This window comes from Piliocolobus tephrosceles, chromosome 3 (assembly GCF_002776525.5).
Source record: "Piliocolobus tephrosceles isolate RC106 chromosome 3, ASM277652v3, whole genome shotgun sequence".
In the NCBI taxonomy this organism is placed as follows: Eukaryota; Metazoa; Chordata; class Mammalia; order Primates; family Cercopithecidae; genus Piliocolobus; species Piliocolobus tephrosceles.
Window position 1 is genome coordinate 106,710,325 of NC_045436.1, and position 14,661 is coordinate 106,724,985.

The 14,661-nt window shown below is 44.7% G+C and overlaps 1 protein-coding gene across 1 annotated transcript in view; it reads left to right on the plus strand.

The window, feature by feature from the left end:
• Nucleotides 1-13,511, plus strand: part of SCD5 (stearoyl-CoA desaturase 5) — a 175,290-nt gene extending 161,779 nt beyond the window's left edge. Inside the window, exons 4-5 of the mRNA XM_023222575.2 lie at nucleotides 6,171-6,403; nucleotides 11,513-13,511. Of these exons, the coding sequence (XP_023078343.1) occupies nucleotides 6,171-6,403; nucleotides 11,513-11,703 (424 nt within the window). The 3' untranslated portion in view covers nucleotides 11,704-13,511. The remainder of the gene's footprint in view (nucleotides 1-6,170; nucleotides 6,404-11,512) is intronic.
• Nucleotides 13,512-14,661: the final 1,150 nt, after the last annotated feature.

Genomic DNA, 14,661 nt, shown 5'->3' on the forward strand with positions numbered 1-14,661 from the left:
CATTCCCCTAAAGGAGGACAGTAAGATACCTGAAGAAAATCCAGACATTCCAGCAAGAAAGAAAGGATGGGATGAGGAAGAATAAAGCGAAGCTACCATCAATGTTTGCAACAGGGTGGCTTTAAAAATAGAAATGCCTAGAGCAGAGATTCTGATTCACTTGGTCTGCAGTGAGTACTCAGCATCAGTCACTTTTAAATGTTCCCAGTTGATTCTAATGTGCAGTCAGGGCTGCGAGCCCTGATCTAGCAGGTTAGGCTGCCCGTTAATCCAGCATGTGTGAATACTGAGAGATGAGAAGGACAACATGCTACAGGAACGCTGTGCAGTGCACCTCGCCTGGTCCAGGGGGACTGAGGAAAACCCCTGAGAGGAAGTGATGTTCAGACTGATACTTGGAAGAGGCAAGTCAGCCAGGGCTGGGGAAGCGTGTCATAGACACAGGACAGCGTGTGGTTCAGTTTAAGAACAGGAAGAAGCTCAGTCTATCTAGAGTGTACACAGTGTCCGCTTCTAACCTTGAGGGGACAATATTTTTACTCAAATATATGCAACTCATGGGGCAAGGTCTATGTTCAACACTCCAGCTGCGTTTACCACTGGGTAAGTTTCCCTCTCCCTGTGCCATGTTCTTGGTTGGCTGAGTGAGCAGCAGGTTATACTAGAGGCAGCAGACATTCAGGGTTTAAGAATTGAGTTTGAGATCTTCCCATGCTCTATACATCCGGTGTGGCTGTAGGGAAGGCCCATGACCTCTCTGGACCTCTGCACAGTTCCTGCAAAAGAGGTTATAAAAACTACGTCATAGGGCCATTATGGAACTCATTAGAAAACGTATGTGAGCGACTTCATAAATATGCTGATGAGTTGCAAACTTCAACTCCCGTCCCCACCTCTCTCTAGGGCACATCTCGACTCCAGACCTATATGTTGATATCTCCTACCTGGCAGCCCCATTTGGAAGTACATTGGGCATCTCCCGCTTACCGTGTCCAAGACAGAGCTCTTCATATGCCACTCCAATTCTCCTCCATTCTCCCCTACATAGGCTTAGGGCATCTTCATCCTTGGTGTCATCCTTGACTCCACTCTTTCTCTCCAACATGGAGTCTGTTAACAAGTCCTGCCACTCTACTTTAGAAATATACCCAGATTCTGACCATTTCTTAACACCTCTATCAGGTTCAGGCCACCATATTCTTTAACCTGGATCATGTGACAGTTGCCTACAAGGCCCTCCAAACTTGATCCCCCATTATTCCTACTTTATCTCCTACAACCCTCCCTCTTGTTCATTTGCTCCAGCTCCAAGTCTCATGCAGCCCCAGTCTGCATGGCTTCAGGGCCTTGCTATTTGTGGGTACCCTGCCCCCAATTAGCCAGATGGCTAACTTCTCACTTCCTCAAGCCTTTAGTCAAAAACCATAGTGTCGGCAAGCCCTCCCATAGACACACTATTTAAAATTTCAGTGCCTGCCCTTAATGTATCATATTATCCTTCTCTGCTTTGTTTTTTTCTTCCTGGTATTTACCACTAATGTGCATTAGTTTTGCTTATTTATATTGTTCATTGTCTGTGTTCCCTGCCAGAATATACCAGATATAGAGATCTCTGCCAGCATACCCCTGCTCCACAAAGCCGGGGATTATCTGTTTTATGCACCTTTTTTAAATTTTGACATGGAGTTTCGCTTCTTCACCCAGGCTGGAGTGCAATGGCATGATCTCGGCTCACTGCAACCTCTGCCTCCCGGGTTCAAGCAATTCTCCTGCCTCAGCCTCCCCAGTAGCTGGAATTACAGACATAAGCCACCACACCTGGCCTTGTTCACCTTCTGTCTCAGTTCTAGGGCAGTACCTGGCATGTAGTAAGCACCCAATACATTTATTAGTACAGCATTTTATAGAAGAGAAACCTGAGGCTCAGTGCGATTAAATAATTCATTCCAGGTCACACAGCTAGAAGGCATTGTGTAGTTAAATGTTCTGTGATGCTTTTCAACAACAACAAAAAACCCATTTAGCAAAAAGACAGGGCAGCATCAATGACTCCTCTCCAGCCCTCCTCGCTATCACCAGATGAAGAAAGGAAATCTAAAATGAGGAAGGAGTAGGTGCAAGAGGGCGCTGTGGAGTTGCTCTGTGGCCCCTTGGCGAGACCATTCAGGTTTGAGTGTTATTAGATGAGGACGCTGGGGAGCCATCTCAGCACTTCCTCTGAAGCACAAAGGCCAGTGACTGTTATTAGAAGGAGACCAGCTGCTGGAGGCTGAAAGTGCACAGGAGGAAGGGGTACTCCCTACTCAGGAAGGATTTGCTAAGTCGGCTTGAGATGGTCAGGGAGGATTTTTAGAACGTTTTCAGCATCAAGACCCATCTCACTGGCTATCCTACACAGACTTACTGTGCCCCCTAAAAATTCCTTCTTTCATCCATTCTACTGAACACACAAAGAGGGATCCTAGGCGATTACAGGGAGGACAATTAGGGAACAACCCTAGAAGTAGATCTCTGCAGCATCATTGGAATGAGGACAGTGATTATTATTTTTTTTAAGAAGGTCTTTTTTGAGGAAGAGGAAATGTGCCTGGACCACGGGGGTTCTGGTTGGGGAAGCCCGGGCCTTTTTCCTCCTTACCCTTGGGAAATCACATTGCTATTGCTGTCTGTTCACAGGGACCCACCCGCTTGGCAGGGTAGAGCTTCTAGAAGCAGAGCCAAGGCAGGCAGGAGGCTCTTCAAACAGTTCAGAGGGAGGAGGCAGGGGCAGGGTCTGAGTGGAAGCTGGGTGCTACAGGCTGGGGTCAGACTAGAGGAGGCTGGTTCCACAGGACTGGGGTCAGACAGCAGGAGCCAGAGCAGGGCCTCGGTCTCTCCCTGGGAGGCCATGGCACCTCCCTCCGCCGGGGGCCTTCATTACCGAGGGTGTCTACTCCAAACCTGCTGCAGACATTCAGAGAGAGAAGTGCCCAGGGCCTGGCAGAGAGCAAGCTTTCCACACGTGTTTCTCTCCCTCTTCTTTCAGAAGCAAGATGGGGGTGGGGACAATGGCTCAGAGCAGGACTGGGAGAGGCTCCCTTGAAAGGCCTGGCTTGTAATCCAGAGAGTGGAGGAAGGAGAGGAAGCTGCTGGAGTTGTAAGATGGCTTCTGTTGCCATTGTTCAGTTGCTTTCTCTCCTCCTCAGAGGTGCAAACAAGAAGTAACAGAGCCAAGTCTCTGGGTAGCTCTTCCATGTTCCCTCCGTAGCCCCTTCCTCCTTACATGCTCACCACGAGCTCCCAGGTCCTCGGCCTGTGCAGGGCCTGTGCACTCCACACAGACATCCTCTTCGATAATGCTCCCAGGTCTTGGCTGTGGTCCTTTCTGGAAATTGCCCTTGGCCACAGACAGCTGCCTCGCCCAAACATTTGCCCGCCCAGGGGCTCCCTGAGGCCAATGCCCAGATAATGCAAGGATAATACCTTTCAATTTCATACAGGTCTTAAGATCATCTGGCCCAGAATGCCCCATCGGATCCGCTGAAACTCACTGTGGGTGACCTCCCTCTGCCCAGTGCTGCCTTCCTCCCTTACTCACAGATCATCTGGAGAGAACTCCCTAAGAGCCTTCTGCCCATGACTCTAGAAAGCCACCTCTAAGGCCCTGAGTCCCTTAGTTGTCTTTGGTCTTTGCCCCTCCAAACACAGCCCCCTCATTTGACTTCCTTAGGCACCCACTATCCACTAAAATGCAGCCATCCTCTATCCCAGTGACTGGAAAATGGGTGCTGATGGGTTAATATGGTGCCCAGTAAAAATATTTACCATGATGGGAGCTGACGCACAGCTAGCAGTCTGCAAAACACATTGACGTACGTTATTTCAATTGCAAGGCAGAATAGCATGGTGGTCTCTGAAGTGACTGCCTGAATTTGAATTTCTGTCCCACCGCTTATGAGTCTTGCGACTTCAGGCCAGCTACCCCTTTCTGTTGCTCAATTTCCCTATCTGTAAAATGGGGGTAATAGTCCCATCTTCAGAGAATGTTTGTTAGAATTAAATGAGTCAATACATATAAAGGTCTCAGACTGCCCTAGCATATGGCAAGCACATAGTATGCCTTAGCTATTAGTATTTGATCCTCACAACAACCCTGCGGTACTACAGTTTCTACCTGTGTTGGGTACGTCTCAAGACGCTCATATTCTCAGCCCAGCTTTTCACTCCAGCTGTTTGTTCAGCCACCTGCTGGCACGGGTGTAACAGCACCTTGCTGAGCTGTGCGGCTTCTCTTACTTCCTGCCCGAGATGCCTGCAGAGCCCACTTGGCTGCTCTGACCCAAGCAAACCTGGAAGTGTGAGGGAGCTAATATCCCATGTGGCACCCCTTGATGCCAAGGAGGTATTGGAGCCAATGGAAAAACAGTCCCTTCTTTTATTCCCTGAGAGGATAATCCAGAGGTATATTATGTCCCATCAAAATCCAAGTTCAGTTGCCCCAGCAGTAGCCACTCCAGTAATGCATGCAGTCACCACTCCCCCCATTCCCCACTTCCTTGAGCCCCTTTGCCCATCCATGCCTGTCAATGGAGCTCACCTCCCAGAGTAAACTGCCCAGACACAGGCCATTGCCTCATGGTCTGCTCTTTTTTTTTTTTTTTTCGGGACAGGGCAGGGGGCAGGGCATCTAATTGTGCATAGGAGAAGAGTGAAAGAATAAAAAGAGGCATGTTCTAAACACCATGGAATACTATGCAGCCATAAAAGGGAACAAGATCATGTCCTTTGCAGGGACATGGATGGAGCTAGAAGCCATTATCCTCAGCAAATTAACACAGGAACAGAAAACCAAACACCGCGTTTCTCACTTATAAGTGGGAGCTGAACAATGAGAACACATGGACACAGGAAGGGGAACAACACACACTGGGGCCTGTCGGTGCGGCAGGGAGGGGAAAGCATCAGGATAAATAGGCGATGGGTTGATAGGTGCAGCAAACCATCATGGCACACGTTTCCCTATGTAACAAACCTGCACGTCCTGCACATGTGTCCTGGAACTTAAAATAAAAAATTTAAAAAAGAACCATACAATAGAAGAAAGAAAAAAAAAAGGCACGTTCAACATACATAATCAGATCTGGACTCAAGTCAGAGTCTTCCACCTACCAAATTTCATGCCCTCACACTGTGCCTGCACTCCTCACACTGTGCCGCACATCTGTTAAGATGCATAAGATACATATGCATCTTAACAGAGGCCTTCCAGAAGCTTGATTAGGCTGCTGGAGGCCGAGGAGGAACACGCTGTGAACAGGTAGCTTCAGATACTTTCATGTTCCAGCCCTTCTCCTGTCCCTGCATAGAGGCAATCCTGCATGGTAAGAGGGCGGTGAGCAGTGGCTCCACTTGGCTGAAGCCTGGGGTGGGGGCTGCACCTAACTTGTCTTTGTATCGCCAGCACTTAGCTCATGTATCAGTAACACTCAGGGTCTGGCACATAGCAGGTACTCAGTAAATGTTTGCTGGATGCATAGGTCCAGAACTCAAACTATGGGTGATTTTTCTTCTTAATGATTACTTCTTAATGATTACACGCCTGTTTCTATATTGATGTTTTTGTTGTTGTTTGTTTTTTTGTTTTTTGGGTTTTTTTTGCTGGTTTGGAATGTGTATCTCTGATGGACAGAGAACTTTTTTGGAGTGGAAGATTGTCCACCTTTTTACCAAGGTGAGTTAGTACAGAATTATGTACCTAAAATTATTTAAGAAGCATAAATGTTTCTCAAAATTATCTGAGAAAACCTGAATATCAGGTTGATTGAAGAAAGAAATCTCTAGGTGCTATCTTGAACTGGTGCTTGTGGGATAAATGTCGCTCTAAGATACATGGGTTTGGCCAGCACAGTGTTGATTATACTGAAATTCTTCTGAGGTATGCCACAGGGCCTACCACTTCCTATAGCATTCTACCTGTCCCAACTCTCAAATTTGGGTCACCTGCTTAGCCCTTGCAGGTATATGGGTCCTGTGAGCCCCACACAACAGGCTTCCGTATATAGAAACCGTTGAAGGAGCTGACTGGCACACTTCCCTCCTTGGGCTTTTTTCTGACTTTCCCTGTGACTTGCCCAGCCCATCCCCTGTCCCATCAGCGGGTCCTGGCGGTGATACGGTGTCTTGCCCTGTAGGTACTATAAGATCTCCGTGGTGCTCATGTGCTTCGCGGTCCCCACGCTGGTGCCCTGGTACATCTGGGGAGAGAGCCTGTGGAATTCCTACTTCTTGGCCTCTATTCTCCGCTATACCATCTCACTCAACGTTGCCTGGCTAGTCAACAGCGCTGCCCACATGTATGGAAACCGGCCCTATGACAAGCACATCAGCCCTCGGCAGAACCCACTCGTCGCTCTGGGTGCCATTGGTAAGTAGGGGTGGTGAGGGCCAGTGGGGAGAATGGTGGCCCAGGTTTTCTTGGCCTCTCAGTAGTTTTGTGGAATCAGTAAAGAGAACCAGTGGATGCAGTGGAGTTCAGTGAACTTGAGCTTTTATGTTTTTCCGAATCGGAATCTCACTCTGTTGCCCAGTCTGGAGTGCAGTGGTACAATCTCGGCTGACTGCAGCCTCTGCCTCCTGGGTTCAAGCAATTCTCCTGCCCCAGCCTCCTGAGGAGCTGGGATTACAGGCATCCACCACTATCCCTGGCTAATTTTTTTTTTTTTTTTTAGTAGAGACGGGGTTTCACCATGTTGGCCAGGATGGTCTCGAACTCCTGACCTCGAGTAATCCGCCCTCCTTGGCCCGCCAGAGGAGCTTTGGCTTTAGGATCCTGACTCTTGGACAAGTCGTATGATCTCTCTGATTTACAGTTGTCCTATCTGTGAAATGGGACTAGCAATGCTTACTTCATAGGAGTATGTAAACTACTTAGTACAGTGCCTGGCAGGTAGCAGGTAATCAGTAACTACTAGTTATTCATCATGACCATGGAAATGTTCTAAAGGAGAAGCAGCAGTTGACCCTTCTCTCCAACTGCCCCGACCATTCTGGCCTCAGCTGTCCAATCATTTGGCAGAGCTTAAGAAAAAAGGCCTTCAAACAAAGACATGGGAAGGAATGAGATGTGGCATTTCAGGGGACCATAAAACAGTTACGAGTGAGGCCTCTGGAGTCAGTGACTTTGGTTGAGTCCTGTTTCCTCCACTTACTCTCTGGGCAAGTCACCCGTTCTTCTACCTTTTGTGTCCCCATCTGTAAAGTGGGAGTAATAATAGCACTTACCTCCTCCTGGGGTCATTAGAGGGCTAGATGAGTCAATACAGAGATACAGAGTTTCCTGCCAGTGCTTGTATGAAACAAGCCTTCATGATGTTACTTTTTTTTTTTTTTGAAATGGAGTCTTGCACTGTTGCCCAGGCTGGAGTGCAGTGGCATGATCTCAGCTCACTGCAAGCTCCGCCTCCCGGGTTCACGCCATTCTCCTGCCTCAGCCTCCCGAGTAGCTGGGACTACAGGTGCCCGCCACCATGCCCAGCTAATTTTTTGGTATATTTTAGTAGAGACAGGGTTTCACCGTGTTAGCCAGGATGGTCTCGATCTCCTGACCTTGTAATCTGCCCGCCTTGGCCTCTCAAAGTGCTGGGACTACAGGCCGTGAGCCACCGTGCCCGGCCAGTGATGTTGTTTTTATTGCCAGTCATGTGTTCTTAGGCACTTACTTGTCCCTTCTGTGCATTTATGTCCTCGTTTTAATCATAGCAGGAATAATCATAGCAGTTACTTCAGAGACCTCAGGCTAAAAGGAGTTAATACCTGTTAAAGCACTTAGCACTGTGCCTGGCACATGACAGGTGATTAAGAAATATCAGCTGTACCTTTATAGAAGCAACTCAGACTTGTTGGTAAGCTAAGCCTTGAGCACAGAGATCAAACACAGGAAAGTTCCTACTGTTAAGTAGAAATGGTCTCTGTGTCACTCGGTGATGAGATGCTGCATCACTTCATTAGGGCCATCTGTTTTTCAGACCCCAGGGATCCCAAAGTTCTTGTCAACTTGCATTGATGGCAGCAATAGAAGGTGGAGCGAACACTACATTTAGCCAGGGAATAACTGCATAAGCAAGGAGAAAGTACCTTGGAAAACAGGAGGAGCGGTGCCCCGACCCTTTCTATGGCTTTCCCCTCCTCTTGCCCTGCATCTTCTGAAAGGACTGTAATGCAGGGAGCTGTGAGCAGTGTTGATTCTGTGAGTAGACAGAAATGGGGACAAGATGGGCCGTCACCATGTAGGGATGGATGGGCCAGGAGACTCAAGCAGTGTGGCCATGACACGAGCCCTAAGGAGCTGGGCATTGGTTATAAGTCTATCCATGTCAACACTGGACTCCCAGTTTGCCTCCCAAGAGTCCTTGGAAAGCTCTTGCCATACCCAACTGTGCAGTAGAGTGGGGAATACATCATAGTGCCTATTTCTGAAAATAGGGTGAAGAAACTTTTCCATACTGCTCTTTAATCCAGGAAAAACACTAAAAATGATGAGGTGGGGAGGTGGTGTGCAGGGTAGGGATGTCCTAAATTTCAAAGAAAATTGCAGACCATGCATGGATCCATCTTGAGGTACTCATTATAGAGCAAAATCTTCTAAACAGGGTCAATAGGAGAACTATATGATGACTAGTAGCCACTTAAGAAGTAAGAGTCTGACAGTTTCTCAAACAGTTAAAAATAGTTACTGTATGATCCAGCAACTCCACTCCTACATTTATACCAAAGAGAAATGAAAACATATGTCCACACAAAAACTTGTATATGAATGTTCATAGCGACATTATCCATAATAGCTGAAAGTGGAAACAACTCAAATGTCCATCACTGACGAATGGATATACACGATGTTGTACATCCATATAATGAAATACTGTTTGGCAATAAAACGAATGAAGAGCTGATACTTGATACAACATGAATGAACCTTGAAAACGTTTTTTAAGTGACAGAAGCTAGTCACAAAGGACTACATATTGTATGATTTTTATTTATATGAAATGTCCAAAATAGGCAAATCTACACAGATAGAAAACAGGACTGGGCGGGAGTAGGAGGCGGTTGGGTTAAGGCACGTGGGTCTTTTTGGAGAGTAATGAAAATGTTGTAAAATTCATTGTGGTGATGGATGCATAACTGTGAATATATGAAAAGCCATTAAATTGTATACTTCAAGAGGGTGAATTATACAGTAAGTGAATTTTATCTCAATAAAGCTGTTTATGAAAATCAAATGAACTAATTCATTAGAGAAATGCAAATTAAAGCCACAATGAGATATTACCTCACACTTATTTGAATGACTATTATCAGAAGGATAAAAGATAACAAGTGTTGGTGAGGATGTGAAAAAAGGAACCCTTGCACACTGTTTGTTAGAATGTAAATTAATATAGCCATTATGGAAAACAGTATGGAGGTTGCTCAAAAAATTAAAAATAGAGCTACCATATGATCTAACAGCCCTACTTCTGGGTATATATCCAAAGGAAATGAAATCAGGATGTTGAAGAGATATCTACACTCCCATGTTTAAACAGGATTATTCACAGTAGCCAAGATGTACAATCAAATTAAGTGTCCATCAACAGATGAATGGATAAAGAAAATGTATCACATATGCATCATGGAATACTATCCAGCCTTAAAAAAAGAGAAAATCCTGTTATTTGCAACAACTTGAATGAACCTGGAGGACCTTACGCTAAGTGAAGTAAGCCAAGCACAGAAAGACAAACGCTGCACAATCTCACTTCTACGTGGAATCTAAAAAATTTGAACTCGTAGAAGTAGAGTAGAATGGTGGTTACCAGAGACTGGAGCAGGGGGGTTGTTGAGAGAGATTGGTCAAAGGGTACACATTTATAGTCTGACCAGAGGAACAAGTTCAAGAGGTCTATTGTAAAACATGGCGATAGTGACTACAGTCAATAACAATGTATTGTATTATTGAAAATCACTGAGAGAGTAGATTTTAAATGTTCTTACCACAAAAACATAAGTATGTGAGGTAATGCACATGTCACTTGGCTCAATTTAACTATTCCAAAATTTATACATATCTCAAAACCCCATGTTGTACATGATAAATATATACAAATTTTGTCAATTAAAAAATAAGTAAAAGAAATTTTAAAAATCAAATCAGAGAAGCCATGAGAGCTCTCATGAGTACATCTTTTAAAAGAAGTGAGAGAGTAATGCAAATCAAAACCACAATGAGATACCGTCTCACACCAGTTAGAATGGCGATCATTAAAAAGTCAGGAAACAATGGGAGCTGGAGAGGATATGGAGAAATAGGAACACTTTTACACTGTTGGTGGGACTGTAAACTAGTTCAACCATTGTGGAAGACAGTGTGGCGATTCCTCAAGGATCTAGAACTAGAAACACCATTTGACCCAGCCATCCCATTACTAGGTATATACCCAAAGGATTATGAATCATGCTGCTATAAAGACACATGCACACGTATGTTTATTGTGGCACTATTCACAATAGCAAAGACTTGGAACGAACCCAAATGTCCATCTGTGACAGACTGGATTAAGAAAATGTAGCACATATACACCATGGAATACTATGCAGCCCATTAAAAAGGATGAGTTCGTGTCCTTTGTAGTGACATGGATGAAGCTGGAAACCACCATTCTCAGCAAACTATCACAAGGACAGAAAACCAAACACCACATGTTCTCACTCATAGGTGGGAACTGAACAATGAGAACACTTGGACACAGGGTAGGGAACATCACACACCAGGGCCTGTCATGGGGTGGGGGGAGTGGGGAGAGATAGCATTAGGAGATATACCTAATGTAAATGATGAGTTAATGGGTGCAGCACACCAACATGGCACATGTATACACATGTAACAAACCTGCATGTTGTGCACATGTACCCTAGAACTTAAAGTATAATAAATAAAATAATAATAATAATAATAATAATAAAGAAAAGCTTCATGAAAAAAAAAGCGAGAGGGTAAAAGCTGCCCACTGACCACTGGAAGGGGTAGAATAATATATAAGTACATTCTAGATACTTAAAGATATTTAATTTAGTTACCTGTTTGAATGATTCTCATTTCTCTCTCCTAAGCTCTTCCAAAAAAGGATTTTTAAATCACTCCAGCCCACAGAGACTATTTTTTAAAAACAATTGTACATCAGAATGATGATCTGTTATCAGCCATTTAGCATTTACCTTAGGAAGGATAGCTCTGAGGTCATAGCATCATGTCGACAGTTCACACAGGAAAGTTAATCTTGTGGCGATGTGCTAACTTTATTGCTATTTTTTCTGTTCATGTTGTTTGTCTGGCTAACTAAGTCAATGCCTTTGGAGGCAGTAACCAAGTCTTTTGCTCCTCACCGAGCCTGACACCATGTCCTCCACATGGTAAACCCTGAAAAAATAGGTGATGCAAAAAATCTATGCAGAGAGGTGGTGATTGAATTATTTCAATGCCGGCTTTGTCTTCCAGGTGAAGGCTTCCATAATTACCATCACACCTTTCCCTTTGACTACTCTGCGAGTGAATTTGGCTTAAATTTTAACCCAACCACCTGGTTCATTGATTTCATGTGCTGGCTGGGGCTGGCCACTGACCGCAAACGGGCAACCAAGCCGATGATCGAGGCCCGGAAGGCCAGGACTGGAGACAGCAGTGCTTGAACCTGGAACGGCCATCCCACATGTCTGCCATTGCACCCTCGGTTCATGGCTTTGGTTACAATAGTTCTCTTGTACATTGGATCGTGGGAGGGGCAGAGGGTGGGGAAGGAATGGAATTATGTGGCTTGGGAATTTTTTTGTTTGTCTCAAAATAATGTTGGAATACAATTATCAATGAAAAAACTTTTTTTTTTTTTTGAGACAGAGTCGCACTCTGTCACCCAGGCTGGAATGCAGTGGTGCAATCTCGGCTCACTGCAGCCTCCATCTCCCTGGTTCAAGCAATTACCCTGCCTCAGCCTCCGGAGTAGCTGAGATTACAGGAGCCTGCCACCATGCCCAGCTAATTTTTTTGTATTTTTAGTAGAGACGGGGTTTCATCATGTTGGCCAGACTGGAGACCAGTCTGACCTCAGGCAATCCACCCGCCTCAGCCTCCCAAAGTGCTAGGATTACAGGCGTGAGCCACCGCGCCTTGCCGAAAAACTTTTTTCTTTTTTTTTTTTTTGAGACGGAGTCTCACACTCTTACCTAGGCTGGAGTGCAGTGGCTGGATCTCCGCTCACTGCAAGCTCCACCTCCCGGGTTCACGCCATTCTCCTGCCTCAGCCTCCCAAGTAGCTGGGACTACAGGCACCCGCCACCACGCCTGGCTAATTTTTTGTATTTTTTTAAACTTTATAAGTCAATATTACTATAGTTTAACATTAGAATGTGGACATGTGATTTAATCGCTGTAGCTAAAATACATCAAATATACATTGTCATGTGCTTGAACATGATGCTAACCCTGACAGGAGGAAGGAAAGTAATATTCTTTCAGTGTGGTTCCAGAGAGCATTTATTTTATTTTCTACCAATTAACCCAGCGTTGCTTTTAGACAACCATCTGAAGGAGCAGAGAGGCAGGGTAGAAGACAGAAAGAGGGTCTATGTGATAACTAAAGAATGTTTCTGTTTTGTAATTATTGTGTGTGTGTGTGTGTGGGGGGGTTTGTTTGCTTAAGAGAATCAAAAACTGAAAAAAATGAGAATACAGGAAATGGCTCTTGTATATATATTTTTGCCATGTTTACCACTTGTTAATGCTCTGCTGTCTTTGCTTCAAGAGAGATTTGTTCACTGCCCAGCTCATTTTGTGTCCTGAGCCCTATGCCCAGCCCACCTTATAAATCATGCCTGTTTAGATGTTTGATTTTGTTCTGTGTGCCATTGTCATCTTAAGGGTGTATAACTCAGACATGCCAGACATCAAATTAAGCTCAAATTAAGCTCTCGTTTAAATGTTTAAACACCTAATTTATATTCTAATTGATCCCAGCCACTGATGCATGTACTTTAGCTACTTCTGCTAAATAAGCATATTAATTTTCCACATCAGACCATCAGATCTTAAGAACTAACAGTTATCTAGAATTCCGTGTCTACTAATGTTTCATCTGCATGCAGCGTATATTGATTTTGTAGCAAAATATAAAGTGATCATTATGTAGCTTCTAGATTAAAAAATTTTGTGTGTGAAGTTGCTTTGTAAAGAGCATGTGAAATTAATGGGACAGCGTGTCCTTTGTGTTAGATGTTAGAGCAAAAGAAAGGGCTTATAGTATTAGTATTGGAGCACTTTGAAGATAGATATTTTCAGAAACGATGTAGGAGTTAAAAGTTACATTTTAAATTTTAGAAAAAGATATGATGGCATTGGAAATAGTCACAATGAAGTTCTTCATCCAGCAGGTGTTTAACAGTGTTATTTTGCCATTGATAATGTGTAAACTGTGAGTGATTTACAATAAATGATTAAGAATTCATTGATGTTCTTGTCCAGATACTTCAATGCTGTTTAAAGGGTGTTCTTTCCAGAGTGCTTGATACGTTCTGATGACTGTATGACTCGCATTGGGATTTGGGCTCTGGGCTAACAACAGCCCCTGAGACCAGGCCTGTCCTATCCTATCGGCCTTAGGCAACAGCCAGGGGAAGCCAGCAAGTTTTATTTGGAATGTAGAACTCCTAGTGGTATTGTTCCCTGATTCTCACTCACCAGCAGTCACTGGGAATGCTTATAGATGATAAATGGGAATCTACTCCTATATGTCACCCAAAGGAGCATGAAGGACGCCTTCTCTCCAGGCCCCACCAATAGTTACCAGAGGTGGGGGAGATGGACTCCTGTTTTGACTCCAGTGCTGCCTCTCTCAGCCTGACGTCTGCACCATCAAAGTCTCCACCCATCTTTTGCCCCAAAGCAGCTGTGGCCCTGCTGTCAGGTAGAACCTTCTTAACCTGTCTGCAGTTGAGTGGGATTCTAGCCATTGACAGGTACCAGGCCAGATTTCATCATGTAAGGACCCTTTGGATGTGACCATAGCATTTTTCAGCTGCTTCATATCCCAGTCTCACATTGCTAAGACCTTGTATAGAGTGCAGGTGGAGGGTAGTCATATTCCAAGACAAGTTTGTATCAGCATGATGTGAAATGGCCCTTAATTGGGAATGTATATCTTTGACTCCTAAAAGTACTAAACTTACTTACTTGTCCATTCGTGAAAAAGATGACCTTTGGAACAGCTATTTGGAATCTTTTCACATAAGGAGGGTATTTCCCAGCTAGACCAAATAAATCTAGAACGTCCCTCCTCTGAACCTGAGTGCCATCTTTTTTCTGCAGCAGAGCCCATGAATGACCTCGGATTGGGATGATTTGGAGAAAGAAGTGGACAAAGGTTAGATGACACTAGTGTCTTCCCTGTTAACGTTCCTTTCAGGTCTCAGCAGCATCTTAACAGAAAGTAACTCTGGGAGTTATTTCCCAAACCTATCCAAGGTAGCCTTGGACTGATACACTGAAAGTTTCAGTTTAAGATAAGAAAATGATCCCCCCATGTCCAGTCTTTAATCTCCTTATCCCCACAAGGCTTATTTCAGAAGCACCCACCCCTGCATCTAGGTGAGGGGAGC